General features: G+C 47.5%; 1 protein-coding gene across 2 annotated transcripts in view; it reads left to right on the top strand.

Moving 5' to 3' along the window:
* Positions 1–13,863, top strand: part of SMPDL3B (sphingomyelin phosphodiesterase acid like 3B) — a 34,142-nt gene that overhangs the window by 7,630 nt on the left and 12,649 nt on the right. For both annotated transcript variants that reach the window (XM_061391273.1, XM_061391261.1), the window contains exons 2-3: positions 8,532–8,745; positions 11,600–11,697. In XM_061391273.1, coding sequence (XP_061247257.1) covers positions 8,532–8,745; positions 11,600–11,697 — 312 coding nt within the window. The remainder of the gene's footprint in view (positions 1–8,531; positions 8,746–11,599; positions 11,698–13,863) is intronic.

Raw genomic sequence — 13,863 nt, 5'->3', positions numbered from 1 at the left:
TCCCTGCTGAATGGTGCACTTGGAGAAGTCCCCAACTGCCTCTGAAGTTGTCTAGGCTTTGACTGACTTCACCTTTCTTCCCCACCATGCTACTCTTTTTTTGAGAGTTGACCAATTAATAATGTCAAGGAGTGCTGGGGTCCAGCCCCGGCTGATCCAGGGTATTCGAAGGAGAGACGGCATAGGCGACCTATTTATTTAAATATTTATCAAAGATATAAAGAGTAATAGGATGAGGATAGCTCAGTAGGAAAATTCAGTGGAGAAAAGAGGCTGAGTAGCTTGGTTTACGCGGGAGACCAATAAAACTTCAAGACAAGAAGTTTGCACCACTTACATAGGCCGCAGGCGTCCTTCCGTTCTCCCAAAGGAGAGGAGACACTGAGGCCTCCCCGGTCGGATCTTAGAAGCCCAGGCATAATTAGCAAGCATGGCGGGTTCTGCGCTCCAGATGGAGACTCAGCCAGAATTTGAGAGAGAGAGCAACATGGGGAGACCAAGTTTCGGTGAACAAGGCCCGCACTTTATTTTTCAAAGTAGTTTTTATACCTTAAGTTGTGCATAAAGGATAATGGGGGAAGGGTGGAGTCATGCAAGGACAGCAGTTCCTGGTCCTAATCGAAGCCAGGCTTTCAAACTTATCATATGCAAAAGTTCAAGTGAATTACATCATCTTCTGGCCAGGAGGCCTGTTAACATTTTAAGAAACTTATTTTTCTCTAAAGGTGATTATTATAAAGTCAGGCACCAGCCTCCAAAAAAGCATTGGACAAAGCTGCATTCCTATAGGGCAAAGGTGAGGTGGGCTCAATCAAGAAAAGAATTAACTCAAGGGTCCAAGGTTACAAACATTGAGGCTACTTCTTACATTTCTATACACACATTATATCGATCAATACACTGCCAAGGACACAGTAGGTAAGGAGTATGGAGACTTAGCAGCAAACATTGGCCCAATAAGTGAAAAACCCTTCACCAATACAATTTCTAATCAATCTTTTAACTACTCAAAGGAATCTGTGTTTAGACAGTTTAGAACATCTCCTGCCTCTCAGTTGGGAGGCTCTGAACAATCACATGTGGCCGGAAAAACCTATTCAGGCAGGCTAGAGGATTTCCAAAGGAGTTTGTAGGTTAAACACTGTCACACCCAGGAATTATTAACTGGAGCTGTAAGCTAACTCTTTTCTCAGAGAGAGGTAGTGGGGGAGAGCCCTCCGTAAAGTCAGAGGTGTAGGTGAAAGCACAAAGCAGAAAGTAGGCAGACTCTGGTTTTGGGGGTAGATGCTCGAGAATTTCCAGGGGGACTCCTGAGGCTCGATCCCGCCTTTGCGTATGCCGAGCCTCCTTTCTCATGACCTTTGTCATGGGCGGAGTTCCTCACGCTGGCTCCCGGCAGTGATAGAATTCCAGTTGAGCTATTCCAGATCCTGAAAGATGATGCTGTGGAAAGTGCTGCACTCCATATGCAATATGCACTCAATATGCAATATGCCAGCTCCTGGCAAAGGAGCACTTTTCTTTCTTCTGTTTTAAAAAAATACTTAGTTTTTTAAATCTATTTTGGCTGTGCTGGGTCTTTGCTGGCACACACGGGCTCAGTAGTTGTGGCACATGGGCTTAACTGTGGTATGTGGGATCTTAGTTCCCTGGCCAGGGATTGAACTCGGGCCCCCTGAGTGTGGGTCTCATCCACTGGACCACCAGGGAAGTCCCAAGGAGCACTTTTCTACCAGGGCCATAATCTGTTATTCAGGAGAGATGGCTATTCCAGGTGAAGCCATACACCAGTCTTCCAATGACCAGGTTTGCTTCCTAAAGCACAAAGGCCACTGAACATCCAATAGCTCACTGTCCTCACTTGGAGCTTATCCTCCAAGAGCTTGACTTCTAACTCATTTCATTTGAGGCAAAAACATTAGGAGAGTTGATCCTAATATGCTAGCAACTGTGAACCCCAACTTTATGAAATGAAATATCATTTCTCAGCTACTTTGCCATATTACTTAACCTTCGTTAGCCTTTGCCCATTTGCAGGAAACTCAGCTGAAACCAACGCTGACCACCCCCTGCAATAACTCAGTGCCTCCTCAGACTATGATGGGATGCTATTTGGTGCGCTTGTACCAAGCCTAGGTGCAAAATAATCCCAGAAATGCCCTTTTTACCCTGTATTGGAAACACCATGTGACAGTGGGAAACCAGGAGGGTGGTGGTGTCAAGTGCCAATTTCTCACAAATCTAAAGTCCTGTGTTTTTTCATCATTAGATCATTAGTGACTACAGGGATGGCTCTGAGACTGATTTTTTTTTTTTTTTAATTATTAAAAAGTAAAGGGACTTCCCTGGTAGTCCAGTGGTTAAGAATCCGCGTTGTTATGCAGAGAACAGGGGTTTGATCTCTGGTCGGGGAACTAGGATCCCACATACCTCAGAGTGTGCCCATGTGCCACAACGAAGACCTGATGCAGCCAAATAAATAAATATTTTTTAAAAGATCTCTTGGGGAAAAAAAAAAGTAGAGACGGAAGTTTTTATTTTAGTAGGACGGTCTAACAATGGGGTCTGAGTGACACAGTGACAGATATACCTGTGTCTGGCTGGTGTCAGTGGGTTTCTATACCTCATGAGCAAGACTCGGAGAGAGCTTGAGGGACCAGGCAAGGAGGTTAACTGAAGATGTTAATTGACAGCTTCCAAGGTTGCTTCCTATAGCTATATCCTGAGCACCACACACTGCCTCTTCTAAAATTAGCCTCTTAAACAACTATTTAATTCCTCTGCTTCCCAGGGCAACCAACCAAGATCACAGTGAAAGTAACAAGAAACAAATAAAATAAAAATGTTAATTCGCCATTGTATTTATTTGTCAGACAATTGTAAGCCACTGCAGGGGACAAGTGAAGCATCGTTATCTCTGTCCCCTAGGCTTAAAATCTAATTGGGAGGAAAAGCACACACCAATTGTAATTTAAATATCTTCACTGATTAAAAAAAAAAGGAAAAATAGAAAAAACTATAAAAAAGAAAATCATTAACTTTTTCATCGGGTTCCTTATAAATATTTCTCTTCATTTTTATGTGCTTTTAAAAATAAAATGACTACCACACTACATACATAGTTTTGTAGTCTGCTTCTTTGACTTAATTTTACTTACCAGGAGAAGCAGAAAAGGAAGTCTTTATCCCCCCTTCCAACGTTACAGCATATATGATAGATAAAGGGTTAATATTATACAGACAAATGCTCTTACAAACTAAGAAAAATAATGGAACACCTCAATAGAAATAAAGAATCTGCCTGCAATGTGGGAGACCCTGGGTTCGATCCCTGGGTTGGGAATATCCCCTGGACAAGGGAAAGGCTACCCACTCCACTATTCTGGCCTGGAGAATTCCATGGACTGTATAATCCATGGGGTCACAAAGAGTGGACACCACTGACTTTCACATGAATAAAATATGTACAGAAATTAAATATCATATTTTCCTTTTTAAAAACTTTTTATTGAAGTATGATTGATCTACAATGTTGTGCCAATCCCAGGTGTGAATCTGGGAAAAAGTGAAACTGCTATACCAACACATAAATGCACTCCTTTTCAGATTTCCCTACCACACAGGCCACCACAGAGCACAGGTCCTTATTAGTATCTGTTTTGTATACGGTAGTGTGTGTGTTGATTCCCAATCTTCCAGTTTATCCCTCCCCCTCTCAATACCTCCCCCCAACCACAAGTTTATTTTCTACCTCTGTAAATCTATTTCTGTTTTGTAGATAAGTTCATTTGTACCCTTTTTTTTTTTTTTTTTAGATTCCACATATAAGTGATATCATATGATATTTGTCTTTCTCTATCTGACTTCACTCAGTGTGAGAATCTCTGTGTATTAGTCCCTGGGTCGTGTCCCACTCTTAGCAACCCCAAGGGGTTTAGCCCACCAGGCTCCTCCGTCCATGGGATTTTCCAGGCAAGAATACTGGAGTGGGTGCCATGTCCTTCTCCAATGAGAATCTCTAGGTCCATCCGTGTTGCTGCAAATGGCATTGTTTTGTTCTTTTTAATGGCTGAGTGATATTCCATTGTATATATACACCACATCTTCTCTACCCAGTCCTCTGTTGGTGGACATTTAGGTTGCTTCTGTGTCCTGGCCATTTGTGAACAGTGCTGCAATGAACATGGGAGTGCATGTATCTCTTCAAATTATCTTTTTTTCTGGGTATATGCCCAGGAGTGGGACTGCTGGATCATATAATAGTTCTATTTTCAGTTTTTTAAGGAACTTCCATACTCTGCCCCATAGTGGCTGTACCCAGTTTGCATTCCCACCAACAGTGTATGAGGGTTTCCTTTTCTCCACACCCTCACCAGCATTTATTGTTTGTAGACTTTTTGATGATGGCCCTTCTGACTGGTGTGACCAGTTTTTATTTGCATTTCTCTAATAATTAGTGGTGTTGAGCATCTTTTCATGTGCTTTGGACAGGTCCTTTCTTGTTCACTGTCTTATTTGATGGTTATAGAGAAGTAGGCCAGATGTCAAACACCCTCAGTCCAACTGGCTTGCTCAGAGTCCTCAGCCTGGATTGTTGCTGTTGTTCAGTCACTCAGTCGTCTCCAGCTCTTTGCAACTCCATGGACTGCAGCATGCCAGGCTTTCCTGTCTTTCACCATATCCCGGAGCTTGCTCAAACTCATGTCCATTGAGTCAGCGATGCCATCCAACCATCTCACCCTCTGTCATCCCCTTCTCCTCCTGCCTTCAATCTTTCCCAGAATCAGGGTCTTTTCTAATGAGTGGGCTCTTTGCATTAGGTGGCCAAAGTATGGGAGCTTCAGCTTCAACATCAGTCCTTCTAATGAATATTCAGGATTGATTTCCTTTAGGATTGACTGGTTTGATCTCCTTGCAGTCCAAGGGGCCCTGGATGAGGAAACCCAGTAACCTGCCTCCCTCTTCAGGGTCCCTGTGCTCACCTTCTTCTCCATGACATGATAATTAGACCTCAATTCCTTATAGTCTGTGACTAATTCCATAGAAGCCTGTGGCTCCCGTCTCTTATGGGTAGCACAGATGTATTATGAAAGCATTCTGGGATCAAGCACTCTGACACTGTAGACAGGGCAGATGCCAACAGCCAAGTCAACAAGATAATTTCATGTGTGAGAGTGCTCTGAAAAAATAAAATGGGAGAGTCATGTGGAGTCACCCAGCTAGAGACCAGATGGGTGGGAAGAAGTGGAACTTGAGCAAAGGCAGTCAGAGAAGTCTTATCTAAGGAGATGATTCTCCAGCTGAGACCTCAATGAAGAAGAGAAGGCAGCCGTGCAATGACCCGAGAGGACTGGGGAAAGCGGCAGAGGAGTCAGAAAAGAGGCCCTGTGAGGAGAGGGAGGGGGGGGGCGGGGGGTGGGCCAAGGAGAAGAGGAGAGGTCTATGGTCGGCCTCCACAATGAGGAGACTGGAGCCTAAGGCTGCCCATGTCTGAACCTCTGGCCCTCTCTGCCATTCTTTCCACTCTTGTGACCTCTCCCAGAGTCAGGCCTTTGAGGCCGTGGGCATAAAGACAAGCATCTACACACACACACACACGCACACGCACACTCACATATGCACTCAGAGGTCATAGGAAGCCCAAGGGAGCATGGAAGGAGTTCCAGTTCTACACTGACTAGTCCGGAACTTGCCGGAAGAGAGAAACCAACAGCTGACACTCGAGCCTCAGACAAGGAGTTTCTGAGGTGAAGAAATGCTTGTTGAGAACTTTGAGGGCTGACATCAAAGGGGAAGAGCTGCTCCATGTTTGTGGTTTGCTGAGAAAGTGCCCGCTTGAGGCAAAGGGATGACCTCTGTGTGGTCTGCAGAGGAAGCAAGGGGCCCACATGCCAGAGAGAAGGGAAAAGTTCCTCAAGCTTCCATAGCCAACCCGGCCGGCCTGACTGGAAGCTGGTATGACCCACTTACCGCTGCTGGCAGGAAAGCCCCCCAACTCTGCCCACTTTCCTGATGAAATGGGGTGGTTGCTTTCTTTTCTCTGCCTTAGGATATTGCCCCTGTAGGAGTAATTTCAAATATGTTCACTTCAGTTCAGTTCAGTTCAGTCGCTCAGTTATGTCCGACTCTTTGCGACCCCATGAATCGCAGCACGCCAGGCCTCCCTGTCCATCACCAACTCCTGGAGTTCACTCAGACTCACGTCCATCGAGTCAGTGATGCTATCCAGCCACCTCATCCTCTGTCGTCCCCTTCTCCTCCTGCCCCCAATCCCACCCAGCATCAGAGTCTTTTCCAATGAGTCAACTCTTCGCATGAGGTGGCCAAAGTACTGGAGTTTCAGCTTTAGCATCAGTCCTTCCAAAGGAATCCCAGGGCTGATCTCCTCCAGAATGGACTGGTTGGATCTCCTTGCAGTCCAAGGGACTCTCAAGAGTCTTCTCCAACACCACACTTCAAAAGCATCAATTCTTTGGCGCTCAGCCTTCTTCACAGTCCAACTCTCACATCCATACATGACCACTGGAAAAACCATATCTTTGACTAGACGGACCTTTGTTGGCAAAGTAATGTCTCTGCTTTTGAATATGCTATCTAGGTTGGTCATAACTTTCCTTCCAAGGAGTAAGCATCTTTTAATTTCATGGCTGCAGTCAAATATGTTAGTGACCACAATTCATGTGAAAAGTTTTAATTCCCCCAGTATAAACAAAGAGTCTCAGTTAGGGTAAAAACTTAAAATGCATGCATAGACGATCTACAAAAAGAGTTAAAATAAAAGGCATTGATTTTACCCCCTTAGCAATCACATTTTCCTGGGAGTGATTAGGGAGCCAGAGGACTCCCACCCACCCCACCCCCAGCATTTACCATGTGATCTCAAGCATGTTGACCTCTGAACTTTCATTTCTTTATCACCAAAATGGAAAGGGGATAATGGTCAATCCCTTCAGGGCTGTGAGGAGGGTGATTATATAATGATCGTGGGAGGGACCACGGTTTGTTTAATCAGTCGTGTGTACCTTGGTATGAACAAGTTTCTGATTCTTTCCAGAGACCAGGTTTAGATCAGGAGAGGTGGGCCAAAGCTCAGAAGCATCAAAGAGTGAGATCAGAGTCCAGACTTTACCTTTGGTCTTGGAGTCACTGGGGGTGTGGGGAAGGGAGGGTGGAAAGAGTCGGGGACTGGCTAGCCAACCCTGAAAGCAATAGAAGGCAGACTCCCAGGCCCAGGCCCATTTTACTGGGATGGGTGGGTGTTGACTGTTGGCGCTAAGTGACACAGGAAGTGGAGGAGGAAGTGAGAGCAATGATGGAAAGTGAGGAAATTCTGGAAACAGGAATTAGGGGAGAGGCCAAACCTGTTCAACCTCTCCTTCAATAGGCATCATTGAAACCACTTACGTGTACCAGGCCCTGTGCTGGATGCAGGTGAGAAAGCCACTCCAAAGCCCGTTTCTTTATATTCCCTTCTTTGTGTTACACCTAGAGATTTTTGGCATTTCACCTCACGTCCAGAGTCACTAACAAGTAGGCCCACAATGAGAAATTCAAGCCAGTCTGAAATGACATTCCACCTTTTCTGGTCTACTACTCATAAACACCATTTCCACACATTTTTATTGTTCAGTAGCTCAGTCATGTCTGACTCTTTGTGACCCCATGGAATGCAGCATGCTAGGCTTCCCTGTCCATCACTATATCTGGGAGCCTGCTCAAACTCATGTCCATTGAGTTGGTGATGCCATCCAACCATCTCACTCTCTGTCATTCCCTTCTCCTGCCTTCAATCTTTCCCAGAATCAGGGTCTTTTCCAGTGAGTCGGCTCTTCGCATCAGGTGGTCAAAGTATTGGAGCTTCAGCTTCATCATTAGTCCTTCTAATGAATATTCAGGGTTGATTTCCTTTAGGATTGACTGGTTTGATCTCCTTGCAGTCCAAGAGTCTTCTCCAACACCACCGTTCAAGCACATCAATTCTTCAGTGCTCAGCCTTCTTTCCTTTTTATTTCCACACATATTCCCCAGCCTTTTGCTGGTATTAATTAGCAAGATCTTATGATGCCTCTGGTGTGTAAGCCTTCTCCCAGATTTTTGTATATATTTCCCTAGAGCATAACATTTAGCTCTAGTTATTGGCTCAGAGAGGTGAAGCTTCTCACCCAGAGTCACACAGCTAGTATGTGGTTCCAGAACCTGGGTGCTTAACTCATCTTTGCTTTAAAACAAAGTTCTACATAGAACTCCTGAAGGATTCCTGAAGGTCACACAGTCCAATCCCTCCTGCTGCTGCTGGGAACACTGAGGTGGGGAAATAGAAAGGGTCTTGTCAAAGGTCAGAGGTCAGGGACAGAACCAAGCCTATTTTCTGCTCTGCTCAGTGCCTCCCTGGGCAAAGCCCAGCCCTGGATTTGGAGAAAACTTCCTTTCACCTGTGTAAACTCCCCTCTCCTACCCCAGGGTTCTCCTGATCCCTCCCTAGCCAGGCTCAGGGAGGAACCCATATTAAAGGGGTCTCCTTGTCCCTGCAGGGAAGTTCTGGCACATCTCTGACCTGCACCTGGACCCTGACTACAAGGTGTCTGAAGACCCTCTCCAGGTATGCCCGTCTGCAGGCTCCCAGCCGGTGCCCAACGCAGGCCCCTGGGGCGACTACCTCTGTGATTCTCCCTGGATCCTTATCAACTCCTCCATCTACGCCATGAAGGAGATCGAGCCAGAGCCAGACTTCATCCTCTGGACTGGGTGAGAGCCGTCGCCACAGCTACCCTTCCCTAGCCACTGCGAATGCCCCTTGCCCTCCTGGCACCTGCCCCAAACCATCTCCCTTAGTCCTCACACCAGCCCTGTTGCAGAGAGGATGAACCTGAAACTCAAAGCTTGTCCATGGGAGCCTGGGCCTGGCTGATTCCAGGGTCTGTGCCCTTGACCTCGTGTCTCCCAGACTCAGCAGAACTTGGCACTCACTGAGGCTGGGGACATGGTCATGGCATGTTTGAGCATGTGGGGAAGTCCTGGATTTCAAGTCGGGGGATGAACCCTGCTGCCACTCCCACCAGAGTTTAGGTGCAAGCCCCAGAGACCCAAATGCAGGGAGAGGAGAAAGTTAGGAGGGCTGAAGGTGGGCCAGCATTGGGACCAAGTGTCCTGGCCAGCTGTGGGCCACCCCTGGCTGCCTGGCCTTGCGGGTCCTCCCTGGCCAGAGCTTGGCCTGCATAGAGAGAGCTTGAGGGGCAATTTCAGCTCAGCCATAGCGATGCCATTTCTGCTGCTCCTCCAAGGATACTGCTGTAAGTCCTTCAACTTTCCTCAGTGCTCATGGTCCCCACTTCACTCACTTGATCCTTCCCTCCCTCTCTTGGTAGATCAGCCTGCCCTGTGCTCACCCCTGGGTAGACATGCGGGAACAGAGATAATAGGGACCCCCACCCTCCTTCAGGGAGCTCAAGGTTTCCTGGGTGATATAGATGTGGTCACTGACCATGATATCCCAGCGAGGAGAGAGGGGCTTTGGGCAGGTGGGGGAGTTTCACAGGGCACCTGACTCCCTCTGGTGAAACTGGGAGGACTTCCTGTAGGAAGTGGTGAGCTAGAGAGCAGGTGAAGAGGGCTGGCTGGAGCTCTGGTTTCCTGCGCCCTCTTCTAGCCTCTATAGACACTTCCATAAGGTGGAGCAAAGCCACGACGGCCCTAGCTGTCCCTCACTGTGACATGGGAGTGACCAGAATGACCCTCACATGGACAGTAGTGGGTGGAGTAAGGCTGGACCCTTAAGAAATGTGACCGCCTCTCAGAGAAGCCTGGGCAGTTCTGGTTTCCCAGGGCTCAGGAATCAGTCCAAGGAGAAAGTGAGTTTTAGGCCATGACTCCGGCCCCCTGCTCCCTGAGAAATGAGTAACGTTCTAAAAGACATGATCCCTCTGAGAAATTCACCATCCTTTAACAGAAAAGCATGATTTTTCTGGGAAATTTCTGGGACTTGCAGAAGTTATGACATTGGATGAGAAGACCTCTAGGGCCCCCCCTTTTAATTCTTCGGTTTCTAAGAAATTTGGCCTCTCCTGGGAGAATCACAATCCCTTGGGGATTAACCTGTAGCAATTGAATATGTTTTCTATCACACAGAATTTAATCCTCCAGACTAGGGGAAAATGGAGTTTTGTTCTGATGTCTTCAGATTCTTGGCTTGTCCCCAGGGAGGATGGGGCTCCAGGGCCACTCCTGCTGTCCTAACGAGGGCATCAGAGACACTGTAGGATGTAATGGATGTGAGCATAGACCCTGGAGCCGGGCTGACCGGTTCAAACCCTGGCTCCACCACTGTCTTAGGCAGGACTCTTCACCTTTCTTTGCCTTGGTTTCTTTATCTGTCAAATGGGATAACAATAGAAGCTCCACTGTAGGGTTATTATGAAGAATAAATGAGTGGATATGGGTTCGACACACGGCAAGTACCCGGCACAAAGTGAGCCAGTGTGGACTGCAAGTAGTGGTCTCCGTATGATTCAGCTACTTAACTTCCCCAGGGAGTCTCGGGGCACAGTTGCTGCGCTCAGTCCAGCAGAGTCCTCAGGCTTTAGATTGTGGGGGTTCCTATCACTCACAAACCTCCCTTCCTCCTTTTTTCCCCAAACCTCCCTTCCCTCTTTCTCTTTCTTGCTGCACCTTTCTAAGATGGATCCAGGAATTTAGGTCTGTCAAATGAGGGGTCAGGTGGGGGCTAAATGGTCCTGGGGCAGGCCCTGGACCTGCCAGAATACATCCAGATGCTTTATTATGAAGGCAGGTCCAAACTCCTTAGAACCTTTGGGGCAAGGAATGAACTCAGATCAGCTTCTCCACCCCACCGAGTCAATGATGCCATCCAACCGTCTCATCCTCTGTTGCCTTCTCCTTTAGCCTTCAATCTTTCCCAGCATCAAGATCTTTTCCAATGAGTCGGCTCTTCGCATCAGGTGGCCAAAGTACTGGAGCTTCAGCTGCAGCATCAGTCCTTCCAATGAATATTCAGGATTGATTTCCTTTAGGATGGACTGGTTGGATCTCCTTGCAGTCCAAGGGACTCTCAAGAGTCTTCTCCAACACCACAGATCAAAAGTATTAATTCTTTGGCGCTCAGCCTTCTTTATGGTCCAACTCTCACATCAGTACATGACTAAACCATAGCTCTGAGTATATGGATCTTTGCCAGTAAAGTGAAGTCTCTGCTTTTTAATACTCTGTGTAGGTTTGTCATAGCTTTTCTTCATAGGAGCAATCATCTTTTAACTTCGTGGCTGCAGTCGCTCTGCACAGTGATTTTGGAACCTTTTTTGTTGAAGTCCCACAGATCCTCTGAAGTTCCATATCGTCCCTATTTTACAGATGAGCTTGTGGAAGTTCAGAGAGGTTAAACAACCAGCCCAGGGACCCACAGCAGGTTAATGGCAGAGCAAGGGCTTGAACTCTGTCCGGGTGACTCCCAACTCCAGCCTGGTCCCTCCCTCTCAGCAGCTGTCTGAGTCCCAGTCTGCAGCTGGGTCTGGGTAGAGCTGGTTTCTCACAGGGAGCTGTCCCTTCTTTTCCTTGTGCCACTTCCCGAGCCGCTTGTGTTTTGCAGTGATGACACACCACACGTGCCCAACGAGAGGCTGAGTGAGGCGGCCGTGCTGCAAATTGTGAAGCAGCTGACTCAGCTCATCAGGGAGGCCTTTCCAGGTAAGATTGTGCCCTGGGTCCCCACAATGTTCCCTGACACCCAGGCAGTGCCTGGCACAGCGGGAGGAAAACAGCACCAAAGTGCAAAGGAATGACCTTCCCCCACGACGATGATGGCTGCCAGCCAGGTCCCGTACCAGGCACTTCACAGCAATCAGGTCTTACTTCCAGGAACACTGTGGGGAACATGAATGAGAGCCAGTCCGCTTGTGAATACACACAGAATCCTATTAATGGTGTTAAAAACCAAATTCAACTGAGTAAATCTGAAGATCTATTTGACTTTATTCAAGAATTCATGACTCAGGCAGCATCCCACCTTAAAAACAGAAAGGAGCTCCAGGGACTTCCCTGGCAGTCCAGTGGTTAAGACTCTGTGCTTCCAATGCAGGGGACCCAAGTTTGATCCCTGGTCAGGGAAGTAAGATCCCACAGGCTGTGTGGTACAGCCAAAAAGAGAAAAAAGATGAAAAAAAAAAAAAAATGAAAGGGGCTCCAAGGAGCTGTACAAATGGAAGGTTTTACAGACAGAAGAGGGTGGAGAAAGAAAGACTCTAGCAAAAAGGGATTGTTTTGGGCAAAGTCACCTTCCTTTAGGGGAAAGGTGGGATCTGTCAAACAGATTTCCTCATTAGTGCCCCCTGTGTTAATTCCATATTGACTGTGTAAAGGTCACATTCTTGGGAGAGGCAGAAACTTCAGTTAGGTTAAGTATTAACTTGGTTAACACTTGGTTTGCTGACCTAGGGTTCAGCACAAGTAACTCCATTTCGGACCTGTTTCTTTTTTATTAATGGAAATGCCTGACATTTCACTGGTTTCCGTCCTGCCTGTATAACACCAGACTCACAGCCCCTTCTCAAGGCGTCTACAGTTACTTTTAGGCATCGTCCCTGGTAAGTCTCATGTGGGCTTGCACACAGCCTTTGCGTCCTGCTATGGCCCTGGAATTGCCATCTACTCTTCTCAAACCATCTTGGCTGCTGGGACTTCTGGGAGATGCAGATTTTTGGCCAAAGTGCTGCTTTGTGGTGCATCCAAGGCCTTCAGAGCCTGGGCGAGCAGCCAGGACTGTGAGTGATTATGGCCACAGCCCCGCAGGACGTGACGGGGAGACTGTGGTGGAGGGCCCCATCTAATGGTCCTTAGAAATGGCTTTAAGCAGGCTGTGCCAAACACAAGATCCTGGAGTCTAAATCAGGCTCTCCCAGCGGGAGACCTGTGAAAGCAGATCCTAGGTCCCAACCCCCACCCCTACCCCAATCGCCCTGGGGTTCTGGTACAGCTGTTTCCGCTGAAGGTCTTCATCATGGGTCTCTCAGGACCCAGATACAGAATAGTGATAACAAAAATAGGTAATAGCAGCAAGAACAATTATATGTATCTATGTGTGTGTGCTAAGTCGCTTCAGTCATGTGCGACTCTTTGCGACCCCATGGACTGTAGCCCCCCAGGCGCTTCTGTCCATGGGGATTCTCCAGCCAAGAATACTGGAGTGGGTTGCCATGCCCTCCTCCAGGGGATCTTCCTGACCCAAGGATCAAGCCCGCGTTTCTCAAACCCGTGTTTCTCAAACCTGCGTTTCTCATAGTCTCCTGCATTGGCAGGCGGGTTCTTTACCACTAGCACCACCTGGGAAGTCCTGTATCTATGTATCAAGTGCTAAGTGTCAGGCACTCCTCTGAGAATATTGTATATATGCCTAGTTCCTTCACTGTCAGGATAATCCTAGAGAGAGGTGTTATTACTGCCTCAGTTTTACTGAAGACAAACGTGACCCTTGTGGTCAAGGAAACAGGCAAGGTTTGGGATGCAGATCCTGGTTTGAGGACAACTCCTACCTACCACTCCCACTCCAGGAGGGACCCCCGCCCACCCCCGCCCCCCAATTCCCACATCTGTCCTTGAGGCAACCTCCTTTCTGACACCTCCTTCCCTCAATGTAAATCAATTTGTGCAGAGAAGCTGACAGGACACTTCCAATCTACGTACTTCAACTCAACCAACTCAGACATGCTTGGGCTAGTTAATCTTCCAGCAGAAATCACTGGGGCTTCCCTGGTGGCTCAGACGGTAAAAACAAAATCTGCCTGCAATGCAGGAGACCCAGGTTCCATCCCTGGGTCAGGAAGATCCCCTGGAGAAGAGAACAGCAACTCATTGCAG

The sequence above is a fragment of the Bos javanicus genome, chromosome 2, assembly GCF_032452875.1.
Source record: "Bos javanicus breed banteng chromosome 2, ARS-OSU_banteng_1.0, whole genome shotgun sequence".
NCBI lineage: Eukaryota > Metazoa > Chordata > Mammalia > Artiodactyla > Bovidae > Bos > Bos javanicus.
The sequence above is the reverse complement of the archived record's forward strand: the minus strand, read 5'-3'. Positions and strand labels throughout refer to the sequence as shown.